This window comes from Neolamprologus brichardi, chromosome 5 (assembly GCF_056152115.1).
Source record: "Neolamprologus brichardi isolate AB-2024 chromosome 5, ASM5615211v1, whole genome shotgun sequence".
Taxonomy (NCBI): Eukaryota; Metazoa; Chordata; class Actinopteri; order Cichliformes; family Cichlidae; genus Neolamprologus; species Neolamprologus brichardi.
Window position 1 is genome coordinate 14,875,001 of NC_142108.1, and position 17,338 is coordinate 14,892,338.

Genomic DNA, 17,338 nt, shown 5'->3' on the forward strand with positions numbered 1-17,338 from the left:
CGACCCTGACAAGGATAAGCGGAAGAGAATGGATGGATGGATTTTCAAAAAACTTTGAATGTTTTAGCAATTATTTCAAAGTTTAGGCTTTAAGGATTTAAAGACATTTTTTTTTAACTAAAACCTGTTCATGGTTTTAGTGTTTTAAATCAGTTCACAAAAAATATTGTTACTTTGTGCAGGTAACGCCTTTTGTTTCCAGAACCTACACCGGTGTCAACTTTTTCTTCTTTGCTAAATAGCACAGAGCCAGTTAAACAGTGTGTACATAGATGGAAATAGAGTACAACTACACCTGCACCTTATTACACAGCATTGTGTAGTTACCATTAGAGTGAAGTTCATAACAGATGCTGTTTGTCCTGTCGTCTAAAACAAAGTCATTCAGCGTTGCAAAGAAAAATTACATATAGCTTTTTTCCCCTTGTTTTTGTTTTTCTGAAATAACGTCATTTATTCCTGTGTATTTTCTCTAAGTTTGAAATGAACTGTGCCTTTTTAGCATTGTATTAGAGCGAGAGAGAGACACAATGTTTGCCAATATGTTTACTGTTTACAATCCTCTATTTTGGTCCTTTTGTGTTTCTATGAACAGAGCTTGTAAAGGATTGCAGTTTGTTTTTCTGGTGTTAAATTTCAAAATCAGAACAAAAAACAAAACAAAAAAACTAACTTAATGTGAAATATTTAGCAATTTCTTTCAGGTAATAAGTGAAACTGCAAGCATCTTGCAAATGATGAATAATGATTGCAACCTGCAAACAACAGCCTCCCTCAAACAACCTGCAAGTTACTGAAACATACTGAGCTTCACCAAATTGGTAACCTTCCTAAGCAGCAAGATGTTATTCCACTGTACGATGAGTTTGGCAGTTTAGTATCAATACTGTAGCAGTGTGCCACAAGAACTGCACTCAATACTGTGGTATGGTGGAATAGTTAAACTGAGATGTGTTAAAGTCAGGTAAACAAGCAAAAGAAAAAACAGACCTATGAGGCATTGCGGTCTCCCTTTTTAGCAGGGTAAAGTTTGGTTGGGTTAAAAAAACAAAACAACAATAAATAAACAAAAATAAAACCACCGACATTTGACATCATAGTGATCTACAAAAGCCTATCATCCTGTGGCGGAGGACGAGTGGGCCACAATCATCTCGCTGTCTTAAAGGGAGGAGAACCTGCACAAAAGATCAACTGTTAGCTTGCTTGCATTATATACTGGACTTAAACTAGTGTGTCTGTGTCTTGCTTCTATTTGTACCATCAGCCTCCCCAAGACAGGTCTCTTCACACTCCTCCAGGTGAAGGAAACGGTTGTCATTTCCTTCACAGCCACTGTAGATGAAGGGCCTGCAGGCTTGAGCCTGTCTGTTAAAATACCAGCGCATAGTGTACTTTCCACAGCTTCCCTCATCCATGGGCAGAAAGCACGGGTCTGCTGGAGCTGCAGAACACATGCATACATGTAAAACTTGTGCATATATAGACACAAAGAAAACGAGACCAAGGCAGCCCAGGCAAACAGGATCAGTGGGAATAAGAAGCAGCAGGAAACAAGATCATGAGATTGTCAAGCCAATCTATTTATTTCAACACTTCTTGTTTCCAAAGCAACATATTAACGCTTCTTTGTTTTTGCCTTATTTTGTTGGATGCATGCTTGTCTTTAATAATACTGTATGACACCCTTAAAAAAACAAAAAATGGACAACAGCAGAGCAGCCAATGCACCCAGAGACATACACAGAGAGACAGACACCAGATGGCCAGTAGTAAGGATGAATAAATCCCCAAACAGGATGACGAATGAGCTGGTTTACCTTCCCCTTTGACTCTCCTCTTGGACCTGACTGTTCTGGACTTGGCTGCTTTCAGATGTGTAACTTTGACTGCTTCCTGACCATCAGCTGTTGCCTGATCGTCAGCACTTGCTGATTTGTTAGGTTCAATTCTGACTGTTTTCTCAGATTTCTTTCTGTCAACCTCACCTGTCGACGCACACACAGACACACACAGACACACCAAAGAAACACAGCAAACAGCACAGACAAGGTCAACAGAAAATTTCTAAACACAATGGTAACAATGATAATGGGGGACAAAGACTGAACAATCCATGTTGTCAACATGACAGGTCACAGGCTCTGGATGGTGTGGGCTTGTAGTAGGCTGTGTGATAAATACTCAAGGGCAATAGAGTCTCATTATGATGAAATAAAAACAAATTGAAAAGTAGGCACATAAGATAAGCTGCTTCACCAGCACAAACTCAATTATGGCTTCAAAGCATAAATTTGGCATGCCTTTTTGGGTTTAACACGTGAAACAGAAAATTGTGTAGCACATATAATACATTTGGCAAAGGTCAGGGTCATAGTTACTGACTAAAAGTGACTTTTTCATAAGTATAATGACAGCCACTATAGTCAAATGAAGATTATTAAATCCACCTGCGGTAATTTTTATTTTGTGGCGTGGAAGCATAAGGTGCGGAGCACAGCATCAGCGGTTCCTTACAGGGGATTTATACTTTTGTGCTAATTTCCTGAACTGTAGATGTGTTGTAGACCAAACTTTCTGAATGCCAACCCTATAACCTGATCTGTACCTCACAGTAACTACTGTGACCAAATGGCACTGTCAATGCAGCCACACAATGATGTCAGCTACTCCCCACATAGCAAAATTGGTATGGCCCAGATCTGGCCCACACAATGTGCTTACACATGGCCCACATACCGCAAAGAATGACGGCCCTTTGGAGGCCCAGATCTGGTTTGCCAGATGTGGCCCACACATGGGCCAGCACAAGGCCAGTTGCAGACACACTGGTGGTCCTGTGCTGGCCCATGTGTGGGCTACCTCCGGCAAACCTGATCTGGGCCACCAAAGGGCCGTCAGTCTTTGCAGTATGTGGGCCATGTGTAATTTGTGTGCAGCCATGTGCCAGTTGCAGACACACTGCTGGCCCTGTGCTGGCCCAGAACAGTTTCAGCTCTGGCCCCAGATGTCAGCCTAATGTGTACCTTAATCAAGCCATGTAATAACAACATGTGCGAGAACATGCAAAACAGTGCAAAAGTAATATGACAAAACCCTGTTCAAACAGTGAATGGACTGATTCTTATATAGTGCTTTTCTAGTGTCCCGGATTACTCAAAGTGCTCTATAGAACATGCCACATTCTCCCAATCCCATACTTTCTCTAAACCGAGTGCTTCCTAACTACACACTTGAAAAAACAGAAGACCAAAATTACAGCGACTATGCCCAGCGATTTGTGACCTCCTTGCTTTTGAAATGGTTGTTTCAAAGATGGGGACTAAGTCTGTGCGTCAAGACAGTAAAATGATAAAAAGACGGAGTTACACTTGTTTTCTATGTTATAACTTCACTGTTCTCCACGGCTGTCTGACGGACCAAAAACAGCACAAGTGAGAGTAGCCCACAAACCAGCTGTGCCACATACTTTGAACACTGCCTTCATCAACAGTGGATGCTCTCTGCCAGCAGACCCATTATCCATGAACTGCCAGCAGACTGCGATAATGCTATCACTGTTGAACTATGATTGCAGCTTTAGTCTAACTAATCTTTACTAGTTTGAGTCAAATTGACAATTACATGAAATTTTTGTCTGATATTACGGCGATTAACTGTGATAAACTGCAAACAGTTGCAAACATGTTGCAATCTGATGTAAATGTCTTGCAGTATACATCCTAAAAGGTATTTATTAAGGCGTATTCTGGATCTCTATACCAGTTGTGATGGTGCAGAATCAGAATCAAATCACAGCTTAAATTAATGTGCACAGTTTTCTCAGTCTCATGGTTTCTCTTCAGACACAAGTGATGAATTCAAACGTAACACAAACAGTTTAACATGCCAGAAGTAACCAGTTACCACTATTTAATCTGCTGCGCCATTTAACTTCAAGATAATGTCAATGTCAATGTTCAGTATCAATTAAATAAAGACAACAAATTTAAAGACACCCTTAGTAGCAAGGGTTTCTAACTACGGGACATGACACACAGGTGCCCCAGTGCATAACTGCAATCCTCCAAGTTGAAATAAAAAGCAGAAGATCTCACTTTTGGAGGCAACTCTTCCAACAGTTTCAAGATCACCACCCACACACTGGCAGTATGTCTGCTTTCAAGAATTAGACAGTGAGTATTTGCAAACCTTCACCGATCTGTCTGTGAGAGGTTGCAGTAAGTCTGAGTTAGGCCGCTATTGTTTGACAAAACTTTTGAAAACACGTTGCCTCCAGTGAGGTGACCTGTGCAATTCTCCTGCAATCTAAACTGGTTGCCACAATTACTTGCAATCGGTCACCAACAACAAAATAATTCAGTGAAATCATTTGGTAACCACTGACTTTTCCTAGTCACAGAGAGACTGCCATCCTGTTTTTACTATGGTGTAATGGAGGCTTAAAAAACAGACCATGACACTGATTAATTCAGACATAGCATGAGTTGGTGAGATGGGTTTCCAATAGGTTTGCAGGAGCAACTTTAGGCAGAATAGATGCAGTTTGATCACTGTGCTCTCTATGAAGTTTGCCAAGTGAATGCATAGAAAGCTATCAGCTGACACATCATCACTCCATTATATAATGTGGTTATATTCAGTCATGATGGCCAAAAATGTTAATTTATTGCTGAAGCTGAGAAGTTGAAGGATACTGTTCTCTCTTCACCCATGTCTACGATACTAAAGCATGTTACTTTAGGAAAACACTGGAAATAGTGTAAAACAGAAACTACCATCACTCTGGTTGGCCGAGGGAGATGTGAAGTAGAGCATCTCCTCCAAGGGGTCGTCATAGGATTCGACGGAGTAGACATGCTCGTAGTCTGGGTCATTGGTATTTACCACCATGTGCAGCTCACGGCCTGAAAGAAGAGCAGCATCAGGCAGGATCATCAAAGACATCAATGACAACCTCTAATTTTTGGACTGAATGAGGTCTGAAAATAACTGACCTCAGTAAAACAAGGCCCATACTCTACCACTGTATTTTTCTTTATGTAATCAGACGTATATATTATTTTGTCGGTAGAACAGAAATGGAGTTCTCTGTTTTCTTGATGAGAAAACCACCCAAATGCTCAGAGTTCTCCAAATAAAGGACGACCAGTTAAATGTGCTTGTTAGGACAGATACATGGACAGACTGGAAGGAAACACTCACCCTCCAGCGCCAATTGTTGCTCTGGTGTAGGCAGAGCCCTGACTGGCGGGTACCGAATGTTCGGACCTGAACCTGGGAGAGCCAGATAGGACAGGGACACCGAGACAGGCACAGGCAAAATTCAGAAAGCAAGAGGGACAGGGAAAATGTTACACAAGGGAGAAAAGGGGGGTTGAAAAAGCAAAATGGTGAAAAAAAAGAGAGGACAGAACATTCTGGTAGTAAAACATAAGCCAACAACAACCCCAAAGTACCAAAAAAAACATTCCACCATTCCAACACAGACACCAGCTTAAAGGATTCATTGAGTTTTTGCAAGACTTTGTCACTGTAGGAAAAGCTCACAAAAACTGGTTATAATCCTTTAAGGACTCAAGTCAGTGCTATAAAGACTTGTGTCACTCCAGTCAAAAGTGACTGTAAACTAAAACTATTACAGAGTTGTTCAATATTAAACATGCAGCTATTTCTTAGATAATAATACATCAGCTAAACATGAGGTAAATTTTGTGTTGGCCTCAAACTTGCATACTGTATTTATTAACAGCCTGCCTCACCAACACTTATCTCATGCGGGTGCTGCTTCATAACACTGATGTGGTCTTGCATTGATTAACAGCTCGAGCAACAAACACATTAGTGCAAACTCTGGGAAAGTTTATCAGTGGAGGTTCACATCAGCTTTCATTTGATTCATTTACTTTAGCATATTCCATGTTATTTACTTTTACAGAAATATAATAAATCAGGTATTAAAAATCCCCAAACAGGACAAAAATGAAAGATTTTTTTCAAGATTTATCTGAAGAAGCCGAACAAACTTTCAGTAAAGTTATTTCGTGAAAACCACTGATATTATTTATACCATCATCTGTTAAAAAAAACTTCAGTAAACACCTTGTTGCTCATGGTGGCTTAAGGTGCAGACTTCAAGCATTTTTTTTCCGAGGGACTGAAAAAAATAGTGCACTGATTTCTGCAATGACCAAATTCCAGCAATTTTTATACATTATCTTATTTTGTATCGTATTATCAAAGACTCAAGTTCTCCAATTACACTTGGAGAACAAAATTCAAATGTTAAAAAGAGTTTCATGACCAGGTCTAAACCATTTCTTCATTATTTCTTCCTATTTTTATGCAGGAAAAGGTCTGGAAATGATTGCAAGTGTGGCATTTACATTAGGCAGCAGTGGCCACAATGCACCAAATAGCTCCCAATGCAAATAAAAAAGGGCATGCTTGCAAAAACAAAGCAAATCAATTATCCAGCCACTGTTAGGAGTCTCAGAATAAATAGCTTGGTGCATACTGACAAAAAGAACATACTAGTGGGCTAGACTATTTAAAAGCCAAGCATAGCCACACAAGATAATAGTGATTGATAAGTGCAATATCTCATTTATGTTGAAGAAAAACATCGTCACAACATTTAGTTAATTGAAGAATATTCTCCAAGAAATGGGGATATTGTTATCACCGTAAACAGAAGTCTTCACAGGAAAAAATATAGATTCACCAGAAGTTGCAAACCATTTATAAAACTCAACAATAGAAAGGCAAGGTGATGCATGAGCATGAATAGGGTCCAAGGACACTGAGTCATTGTTTATTGATGACATGACAGAAGGCAGAGGCAGCTGGGTGAATTTGGAAGTAGATGTAAAGAGTCAAAAAGAAAGTTTTCAGTCCTCTGATAAAGTAAATGCATCATTACTGCTTCAACAGGAATTAAGAGGATAAGTAGCAGCAAGGTGCTGATAATCAAATGCACTGTTGTAACTGATCATCGGTAAGTGTGACCACATTTATGAAGGCGTACATTTTGACGTCTGGAGCTTTCAGATGTGTTTTAACACAATGCCACCATTTTCCTATAAGCAAATTCACCCCAAGGTCAAGCATGGCAGCTAAGCTGAACCTGAACAAACCACATACGTAAAAACAGAAAAAATCGCTGATGTTGGCCATAATACACATTGTCACGTTTGTAGAAAATCAAACACAGCTTATCACCAAAAACACCTCATACACGTCAAGTCAAGAACGGTGGTGGAGCGCTGATGATTTAGGCTTGTTTTGTGGCCACAGCACCTGGACACGCTACGGTCACTGAGTCAACCACAAGTATTCTAGAGCCAAATGTGAGACCATCTGTCCGACAGCTAAAACTTGAGTGTAAGTGAGTCAAATGGTGGGACATTGATCTCAAGCACAGCATAAAATCGACAACAGGATAGCAGGAAAAGAAGATTTTGCAATGGCCCAGTCAACCTGATTGAAATGCTGTGGTGGGACCTTAACAGCACTGTGCATAAACAGACGCCACATGCCGCAATGAAGTGAAGCAACACTGTAAAGAAGAGTGAACTGAAAGTCCTTCACAACCAGGCTGCAGACTAGTAAAGTCATACAGAAAATGATTAGTGCTGTTAAAGGTGGTTCTGCAAGTTAGTGAATCATGGCGTGTACTTTCCTGTTCACATTACTGCACATGGAAACATTCAGCCATATGCACCAAAGCTGACAGGACGGATTCTCACAGAACAGATGGGCAATGACTCAAAACATACTTTGAACAAAATCCAGGAGTTTTTGAAAGTAAACATTGAATATTCTGCAGTGGCTGAGTCAGCAATTGATGTCAACCCAATTTCAGTACTAACTACTTAGCACTAAGTCTGCACTCTAAGCCAGCAGTCCCCAAACCCCGGGCCTCGGACCGGTACTGGTCCGTGAGTCATTTGGTACCGGGCCGCGAGAGTTGAGGCTCGGGTGTGAAATGTATGGTTTTCAGGGTTTTTATCGGTTTTTAGCTTTATTTTGTTATCGTTTTTATCATTAACTCGGTTTTCCTGGGTCTTTTCAGCGTGTGTTAAGAATAAATCTTCTTTTTTTGGTACCGGTACTAGTTTTATTTTGTTGTATTTATCCGCGACACCTTAAAGGCCGGTCCGTGAAAATATTGTCGGGCATAAACCGGTCTGTGCCGCAAAAAAGGTTGGAGACCGCTGTTCTAAGCCTATATTCATCACACGACTAGAACATGTTTTATTTTTTTTAAGTGCCAGTAAGCAAAAATGTGGACCTACTATCTGCAGCGCCTGAGAACACACCATTTATACTGTATATTTGAGTATGTGTATGCTTCCTTGCTAATGTTGCCAGCATATTTTGTTTTTTATCCTTATTTTAGCTAATGTTGTTCACTCTCAGCATTGTAGGGAAGTGAAAGAAAGGAAAAGAGGTAATGCACATGGAAACAAGATATAGTCTAAACCTTCATGCAGCCCACTTATTCAGAACGAATGCAGTTGAGGTGCTAAACAAGACAAAATGTACTTTTTGTCTTTATCAGATACCATGTCACCATCTATCCATAGTGACATATGTGTTACACTATATTACTGTGACTCATGCTAAAATCATAGCCCTTCTGTCAGCTTTTTTTTTCTGTTGCAGTTGAATGGCTCACTCACCTCCACACGCTGAGCATCAGACAGATGGACAGGAAGGAAGCACAAAGAGAGGGGAATAATAAAGGTCAGTTTAAACAGTCAAGTACGGTCACTACGGTTTCCAACCGCTCTGATGGAATTATATTTCCTCAAAGTTTAGCCATGGCTGTGACTCATGTGCTGTGATTAACATCTGAAGTTCGACTTGAGGACAACGCTGATATAAATTAGCAAAGGGAGTGCATGTAAGACTCACCACAGTGCTGACTCATCTCTGAGCGAACATACTCTCTGATCTCTTCCTCCTGAACCCAAAATAAGAAAGAAACAGGGCAAAACACACTTAGCAAAGACAACCCCGATATCCACTCCAAGTAAAACTGTGTGTGTGTGCGTGCATGTGTATCGTTTGATGTCTTCGGATTACGCCCCTGCGGTAAGGATCAAGCACTGACCGTCATGCCTGCCTCTCCTCTGTCTCCCTTGGCTCCATCTGGGCCCATGTCTCCCTGCAACATGGACAGGTATTAGGACTTATATGACCCACAGAGAGGCTTGCAGCGCATTAATTCATTAAAGTGAGACCAGGTGCCACACATGAAAGAACTTCACAGTCAAAGTGGAAGGTTAAATCACCAATAGTGACATAAGCTCTTAATACACAGGACTAGTATTTCTTGGGAACCTCTAATAATTAGTGATAACTAATATATGCCAATTCTACAAAACTGTTTGTTCAGCAGTGTTTACTTTATGCTGCTTGCAAAGTAATATAGTTAATCACATTTAGAAAAGTAAAAAAGAAAAGAAAAGAAGAAGCTGAAGATGTTTATATGATTAAAATGGTTCATTTTAGCCCGTTGCAATGTGTTTGCTAGGCATGCATAATTCAACTTTTGTGCATATAAATGAGATGTTATTGTCATGAACTTGAAATGATGGGATGCTTTCATAAAGTGTTTTAGCTGCATAAAAGCTAAAATAAAATTGCTAGGTGGTTGCCAGGCATTATAATGTATCATGTTTAATTCAACTTTTGTGGATAAATATTACACGTTACTGTCAGGAAACACAAATGTGATATAAGGTATTATAAGGTGGATTTTGTTGGTGACCAATTCCTAGAAAGAGTGAGTTCAAATCCAAACATACTGAACTCTTGAAGAATGATTTGAATGAGGAATGACAACATTTATTGCAGCATTCTGTAGGGAACATCAAAAATGGAGGCCAAGAGCACAATCAAGAAACAGACAGAGACATGTTTGACTACTGACCGGCTCTCCTCGCTCCCCCGGGATTCCTGGGATACCACGCGGACCAACTGCGGCAGGGCCAATTGGACCTCTCTCCCCCTGACGCACAGGCAAAACAACATTAATATAAAGTACATCCACAGTGGAAAGCATTCACCTAACTACCTTGTCCATTGCCCACATGATAAACAAACGGCATCTGCTTGTATCAGTAAAAGCTGTCATTACCTCAGCCAAGAAGGGTACGTTTTTGGTAGCATTTGCATGCCTCTTTGAGTGTCATCACTCTGACTATAAATGTGATAGCTTGGATTCTAATAAAACTTTGCAGGTATGTGGAGGTCGTGTTAACAATCCATTAAAATTTGGCTTACATCTACCAAGGTCTTCAAGGTCCGCTCAAGGATTTATTGTATGATTTATTTATTCTATGATTCTTAGTGTGTGGTGTGTAAGGTCAACATATAGAAACTACCATGTAAAGACCTAAAATGTCAAGTCACATTTGAGCTTTGACCTCTGCTTCAATGCCAATAGTTTGCTCTACAGACCTATTTATAACTATGTTTCTTACTACCACTGTTTCTACTGACAGCATTCAGGGATTTAGGACACGATATATGGGGATTCCTAAATACTTTGCACCTCTGACATGTTCAAGGTCAAATAAGGTCAAACATTTGTCTTTTATAGACATAAAATGTCTATTTTCTTTTTATTAATTACCTAATCCTACATAATGGCAGCTAGAAACTGAGCTGCCTTGGTGGAGGTTTGATGTCTCTAAGTGGTTCTGATATTCTGTCTCTACTGTGTCTCCGAACAAGAAGCAAGACGAACATTAGTGTGTTGATATACAGGAAAATAACATGACAGGCCTAGACAACAGTGTCTCAGTTTGAAAAAAAAAAGCCTCTATCAGCAACATTTGGTTTTGCTCCATTGTCAACAGCTTTTTTTTTTTTTTATTTCCTTGATAATAAAGCAGACAAACCAGTCAAGTACAGGGCTCATCAAGCTGTCAATCATCATGAAGCAATACACAGAAACAAAAACAAAAAATGTGTCAAGTAAAGAAGAAAAAGTAAGAAAAAACTAAACACAATGAAAGAGAAAGACAAAAAGAAAGGGTTCTCTATATATAAAGCTTGCATCATATTTTTATGACAAAACTGTCATCATCTTTCATCTTTGTTGGCACCACATTACTCGAGATGCTTGGGTGCAGCTATTTTTTGCAAACAGTGACACAAGTGATACGTTCGTCTATTCTTTCTTCTGTTATACACATTTTTGTTTCTACTGAAAATTCTGCACAGTCACACTTAATGACGTAAAAATGAATTGTGATATAAATAATTTAAAAAAATATATATATATATATCACAGTCCTACATCCTCGTACATAAAACATGTGGCCAAAGTGTGGAAATAGAAATCATGAAGCCAAAGAAAGAATATTCACCTTTTGTCCCTGGAGCCCCTCAGGGCCCTTAGCACCAGCTGGCCCTTGTGGGCCGGTCAAGCCGGGGCCTCCATCTGCCCCTCTGGGACCTGGAGGACCAGGTACACCAGGTAAACCCTACGTCAAACACAGAGACTTATTTTTATGTTTCTGTTGTTGTGAGGATGAACAGTGGTGCAGAATCTGTAGATTAGGTACATCACATGGCAAAAGGGAGTACTCTAATTTTAGATTTGTATGTGTAATGTGAGAAACTCACCCTTTCACCTTTCTCTCCCTGAGTTCCTTTGGGTCCTGCAATCCCATCAAAACCACGGTCACCCTACATCCACAAAGAAAAATGACTACACTGTGCATTTGCACTGGAATATGGAACTGGAACTTGAGTATGTGCAGAGCACAAACCTTGGGACCAACTAGTCCCTCTTTTCCAGGGATCCCCGGGGCCCCAGAAGGTCCGATGTCCCCCTACAAAACAAATGATGATGACCACTCTTAACAAAGGACACAAAGACATCCACACACCACACAATGACTTATTTCTTCAAATATTAGGCATACCTGTTCACCCTTTCTCCCTGGTAGGCCTGATCTTCCATTGGCACCAGCATTTCCCTGAAAATCGCACACAGCCATTATGCTCGACGCCATAAATACAAAGTGCAACCTAATGTAATATGTAACCACGTAACAGCAGCAGAGTAACCACCAAGCAGCTTTAAGTACCATCAGCTTTTAACTAATATTAACATGATGTATTTGGTTAACTCATTATTTAAAAAACAAAAAGAAAACACAAAGCTTCAGAATTATTAAGTATAACTAAACAACTTCTCCGTTCATCTTTACATCTTTATTTCTCTTCTTTCTACCATTTCCCGTTTCTCTGCCTCACAAACTCACCTTTTCTCCCTTGGGTCCATCGCCTCCACAAATTCCCTTGGGTCCTCGGTCACCCTGGAAACACAAAAGTTTTTCACTGACAGACATAAAGATCTTTTGTGAGCCACAAAGTGCAAAAACCAGCAAGGCAGAAAGCCCATCCACTCACACTGTTCCTTTACCGAGCACTCACTGTGCACATGAACAAGCACTAATGCAGCATATTTCCTACAAAAACAGATATGATGCAGACCTTTGTGCTTTTTCTTTTTTTTCTCCTTGCAACGGGTATTCAGATAAAAATGTAAAAGTATGTAAAAGCAAATGTGACCAAACAACTGCAGCGCATTCTGAGAACTGCAGCTAATGTCTCTGACTCCCGTAAATCCGCATGTATGCCTCTGATTTCGATTGGATTTCTACAGATGCATATGGAGAACTCGGGTGATCTCCATTTCTAAATGTCTCCTGTTGTTATTGTTGGCATCCAGCTTACTGTTTTCACCATCCCCAAAATAGTCTTTTGAAACCACAAGTCACAAATGAGGGGGGACGTCACAGAGAAACCAACATTCACACTTCACGATCATGAGCTTGTGACTTAGGTCAGTTAAGTATACTCTATTTATGTATATTCATGTTTAACGTATGGCTTTGGGCACTTGTTGCTGTACCTGTCCTGACTTCCTCGGTGCATACTGACAATTTGAAGCAAAAAATGTCAAATTTGGATTCCTTACTCCATAAGACCTCTCATCACTGATTTTCAGTCCAGTTCTTGTGTAATCTGGCATACCTCAGCCTGTTTCCCCTCCTTAAGAATGGCTTCTAGACAGCCATCCTTCCACATGAGACCATGTCTGGAGAGGCTTCAGTGAAAAGCAGATGGATCAGCTGAAGGGCCATATGCATCTCTCAGACTGTTTGTCAGGTCTTTAAAATTAAATGAATTACATTTAATTAAATTTAACTTAAAATTTAAAAGTGGTTCTTTGATAAATTGTCTGTGATGTGTAGACAGCTTTGGCGCTGGTGCTCTTTTTAGGCTTGAATGATTTATAGGTCAGTGTTAAGTAACTCAACAAACAAACAAACAAACATAACAAAAAAACATGCCTTTGAATTGGTTAGGTACAAGGACTGGACAGAAAATTAGTGAAAAAGCCCCCAATGCCCCCCCCAAATTTTTAAAAGCCCCTTTAAAAGCCTAAAGAATTATTGCTCCATACCACTTTAAAATAGGGCAAGAAAAGCTGGATCCTGGGAAACAGAATATAAAGAAATTAAAAGCACCTCAAATCGATTCGTTTCCTTGAGTGAATATGTTTGATTTGCATCTTTTGTATGTATTTCACCTGCTGTCTTTTTTTTGTTTTTTGTTTTTTTTTTTTGTTTTACACATGTTACAGCAGTAATTCATTTCCCATACACAACCTTCCTTTCAATTAAAGTAAAACTGTTTCCATGCATGAAAAGGAGCAGGAAGAAGAATAAATTCTTATTGACACCTGCCCCCTATCTGTGATAATACAAGTAGGCACTTACAACTAAAATTACACTCTGACAATATTCTGCACATAACAAAACAAAACAAAGCAAACAGAACAATATACTCAACAATGAGCAATACCACTAAATCTCAAACTAAAAGGATCATTTTTCTACAATTAAATTCTATTATTTTCAAGTTCTTCATATTGGTTTATCATTTTATTCTTATAGCAGATTTTAAATGGAGAAACATTTGTACAACACTTAAGATGATCACTGAGAGAATTCCAGTTTCTTATGCCTATGACTGTTGGACACATTTGCCTTTGTGTGGTTCGAGCAAACCGGTGCTTAAAATAAAACTTCCTTCTGCCATCCCCATTTTCTGAACACAATACAAATAAACTTTGTAACTTAAGAGGTAGTGTTTTATTTTTTGCCCTAAACATAATAGTTAATGTCTATAGCTATGACTTCTTTTTCAGTGATTTCCCCTAAAAACATAGACTGTACCACTCTGCTGTCTCCTTTCCATTCTGAATCACCCTGTTTTCTAATTAGGTTTGCCAGGTTAGGCCCAATATTTACAAAAAAAAGAATTAAATTCATTTACCACTTCATTCATATCACTTACGACCTTATTTTTCTTATTAAAGTAAGTAGGTAAATTTAAAGATGTATATTTATTACCCAATACGTTTTTTTAAGATATTCCACGTACCCTTAACATTATTTTTGTTTTTGTAAAATAATTTATTATAGTACTCTTTCTTAGCCTTTCTGATAATTAATACTAACTTATTTTTATAAACTTTATATTTCATTTCAGCAGGCTTTGTTCTAAGTTCTATATAATCTCTATACAATTTATTTTTCTTTTTACATGCATTTTCTAGTCCTTTTGTTATCCACGGTTTACCAGTAGTTTTCTTTTTCTTTTGCTTATATAATACCAGTGGACAGTGATTTTCATACAAAACCAAATAAGTATTTAAGAATGCCTCGTATGCAGCATTGACGTCATCTACATAAACCTCATTCCAATCTTCTTTCATAAGACCTTGCCTGAACTTATTTATTGCGTCATCATTTCTAATTCTTATATATCTGTCGACACACACTTCCTCCTTTTGTGTCATTTTATAATCTAAAGTAACAAAAACAGGTAAATGATCACTTATGTCATTTATGACAAGACCACTTATAATGTTGCTTTCCAAGCAATTGATGAAAATATGATCAATTGTAGCTGACTTTTCAGTTATTCTACTAGGTTTAGTAATCAGAGGGTAGAACCCTCTTCCAAATAATAACTCAAAGAAAATCTGATGATGCCTTATGATTGGACATTTTTAAAAAATCAATATTATAATCACCGCAAATACAGAATGTCTTGTTTCCCTTTACCTTGCTCAATAAAACTTCTACTACATCTGTGAATGTTTCTATCAGTGTCCCAGGCCTCCTATACATACAAGTAACAATTATATTACTCTTTCTTTCCATTTCTATTTCTACTGTCACACACTCCATTAAATCATCAATAGCCACAGACATATATTCAACCTGTTTACATTTCAAATCACTATTAACAAAAAGTGCCACACCTCCTGCCTTCTTATTAGATCTGTTTATATGATGTAATTCATACCCATCAATGTGAAAGTCCCAACCCCTTTCCTCATCTATCCATGTTTCTGATAGTGCTATCACTTTAAACTTGCCTTTCAGATTATTCAAAAAATCATTGATCAGAACAAAACTTTTATAGAGGCTTCTACAGTTGAAATGAATTAATGAAAATGTATTGCCTAAGTCAACATTATCCCTAAATTGATTCTCAGTATAATACTCGCATGTAACATTATTGCATTAAGCACATTCCTGTCTGGATCAATATTATTTTCAAAATCATGTAATTTGTAATCCGAATCTTCAGTCATTGTGATTGGGTATTCTTTAAGTGTCTGTTATCCTTATGACATACTCAAGTATTTCACAACATATTTTGGGAAACCACTCATAGCTATACAGTTCTTTCTGATCCATACATAACTGCGGGTCAGATCTATATCTTGTCTCCGCGCATAATGGTCTTCATGCTTCTCTTGAAGCCGTTTTAATAAAGGTTATAATACAAGAAAAGCATAGCATGCCTTCACTCCCCTGTGTCACCTCCCACTTTGATCTTTGTTTCAAATTGAATTTAAATCCATGAAGTAAGTAAAATAGAAATGGGAATTGAGTCCACCAGGTTGAGTAAAACATCAATTTTCTGCTATCAATCATCATAATAGAAGTTGAAAGTATCTATATGTGTGACACAATTTGCACTAATCCTCTGCAATCGCATCAATTTTATGCTATTATTAGTTATGACTGTCATCACCCATCCCTGAAAAACACTGAAGGGATAAAAACACAAAGAATGAATGAGCACCAGCTCAACCACACACACACACACACACACACACACACACACTGAAAATACCTTAACTCCTCTTATTCCCACGTTACCAGTCTCTCCCTGTTCACCCTTACGCCCTGGCAGTCCATCTTTTCCCAGTAATCCCTAAAAGTCACAAAAAACCCACAAATCACCTCTGCTTTTTGTAACTGATGACAAATCTACACACAGGTAATAAAGAAGCTGCAGTGTGATGGAAGCTAAACACCGACCGATTCACCAGGTACTCCAGGTTGGCCTGCTTCTCCCTGCAGAGACAAAACAGTAATTACAGCAGTGAAATTACTACAAAATCATCATCCATGAGCGGCGTTGCTTGCCTTCTGCCCACCAGGTCCTCTGGCACCTGGGAAACCGGTAGATCCTCGTTCTCCAGGTTCTCCTCTCAAACCCTAATGTTAAGTACACACATGCACATAAATATAGATATTGATCTTCTTACAGATCAATACAGTAGCATTTTGATTTTGATTTTTTTCTGTGGCAATATAACAATATTTAAATCATTTTAAGGTTGGATTTGATTCCTGTGAAATCCCAAATCAATATCTTAGCCTGCATGGCCAACACATACACTTCATCAATGATTTTGCATTATGGATCAGTTCTTTAGAGTAAACACAATAAAAATGCACTAAAAATTCTTTAATGCTGAAACATTGTTAACAAAAAAATAGTTAATACAAAAATCTGGCATTATCAACCAAAAATTCCAAATATTTGTTGAATGTAGCCAAACAGGCCTAAAAAATATAATTAAGTAGACAACATATAGGCAGACATACTCAACACTGCTGTAACCCCAAATGGCCACTTAAGACTGCTTCTAAAAGCAAGTCAATCACAATCAAACTGTCCAATTAATTAAAAATAAGGAAAAAAGATTAGATCGATTAAAAAAGCAGCTAACAGCTAATTTACTCCTCCATCATGGTAAAATATGTTTATTACAAGGTTTGGCCAGATAGTGCCAGTGGGTTTAACACTTTACCTTAGATGTTTTTTTGTGCATTTTTTAGGCAAATATTTGACAAGCATTATGGATTACAGTGCAGATATTTTTACACAACACCCAAGACGAGTCACTGCTGTGAAGTTTTAATGCCCCCTTATT

General features: G+C 38.6%; 2 protein-coding genes across 2 annotated transcripts in view; both read right to left on the reverse strand.

Moving 5' to 3' along the window:
• Positions 1–4,955, reverse strand: part of LOC148102755 (uncharacterized) — a 5,879-nt gene extending 924 nt beyond the window's left edge. Inside the window, exons 1-4 of the mRNA XM_087840743.1 lie at positions 4,779–4,955; positions 1,821–1,988; positions 1,262–1,444; positions 1–1,178 (exon numbers count right to left, since the gene is read on the reverse strand). The exon at positions 1–1,178 is cut by the window's left edge and continues 924 nt beyond it. Coding sequence (XP_087696869.1) covers positions 1,150–1,178; positions 1,262–1,444; positions 1,821–1,988; positions 4,779–4,947 — 549 coding nt within the window. The 5' untranslated portion in view covers positions 4,948–4,955 and the 3' untranslated portion in view covers positions 1–1,149. The remainder of the gene's footprint in view (positions 1,179–1,261; positions 1,445–1,820; positions 1,989–4,778) is intronic.
• Positions 4,956–7,115: 2,160 nt separating this feature from the next.
• Positions 7,116–17,338, reverse strand: part of col7a1 (collagen, type VII, alpha 1) — a 59,833-nt gene continuing 49,610 nt past the window's right edge. Inside the window, exons 104-115 of the mRNA XM_087841200.1 lie at positions 16,545–16,616; positions 16,437–16,472; positions 16,249–16,329; positions 12,288–12,341; positions 11,946–11,999; positions 11,790–11,852; positions 11,644–11,706; positions 11,385–11,501; positions 9,941–10,018; positions 9,119–9,172; positions 8,920–8,968; positions 7,116–7,126 (exon numbers count right to left, since the gene is read on the reverse strand). Coding sequence (XP_087697326.1) covers positions 7,116–7,126; positions 8,920–8,968; positions 9,119–9,172; positions 9,941–10,018; positions 11,385–11,501; positions 11,644–11,706; positions 11,790–11,852; positions 11,946–11,999; positions 12,288–12,341; positions 16,249–16,329; positions 16,437–16,472; positions 16,545–16,616 — 732 coding nt within the window. The remainder of the gene's footprint in view (positions 7,127–8,919; positions 8,969–9,118; positions 9,173–9,940; positions 10,019–11,384; positions 11,502–11,643; positions 11,707–11,789; positions 11,853–11,945; positions 12,000–12,287; positions 12,342–16,248; positions 16,330–16,436; positions 16,473–16,544; positions 16,617–17,338) is intronic.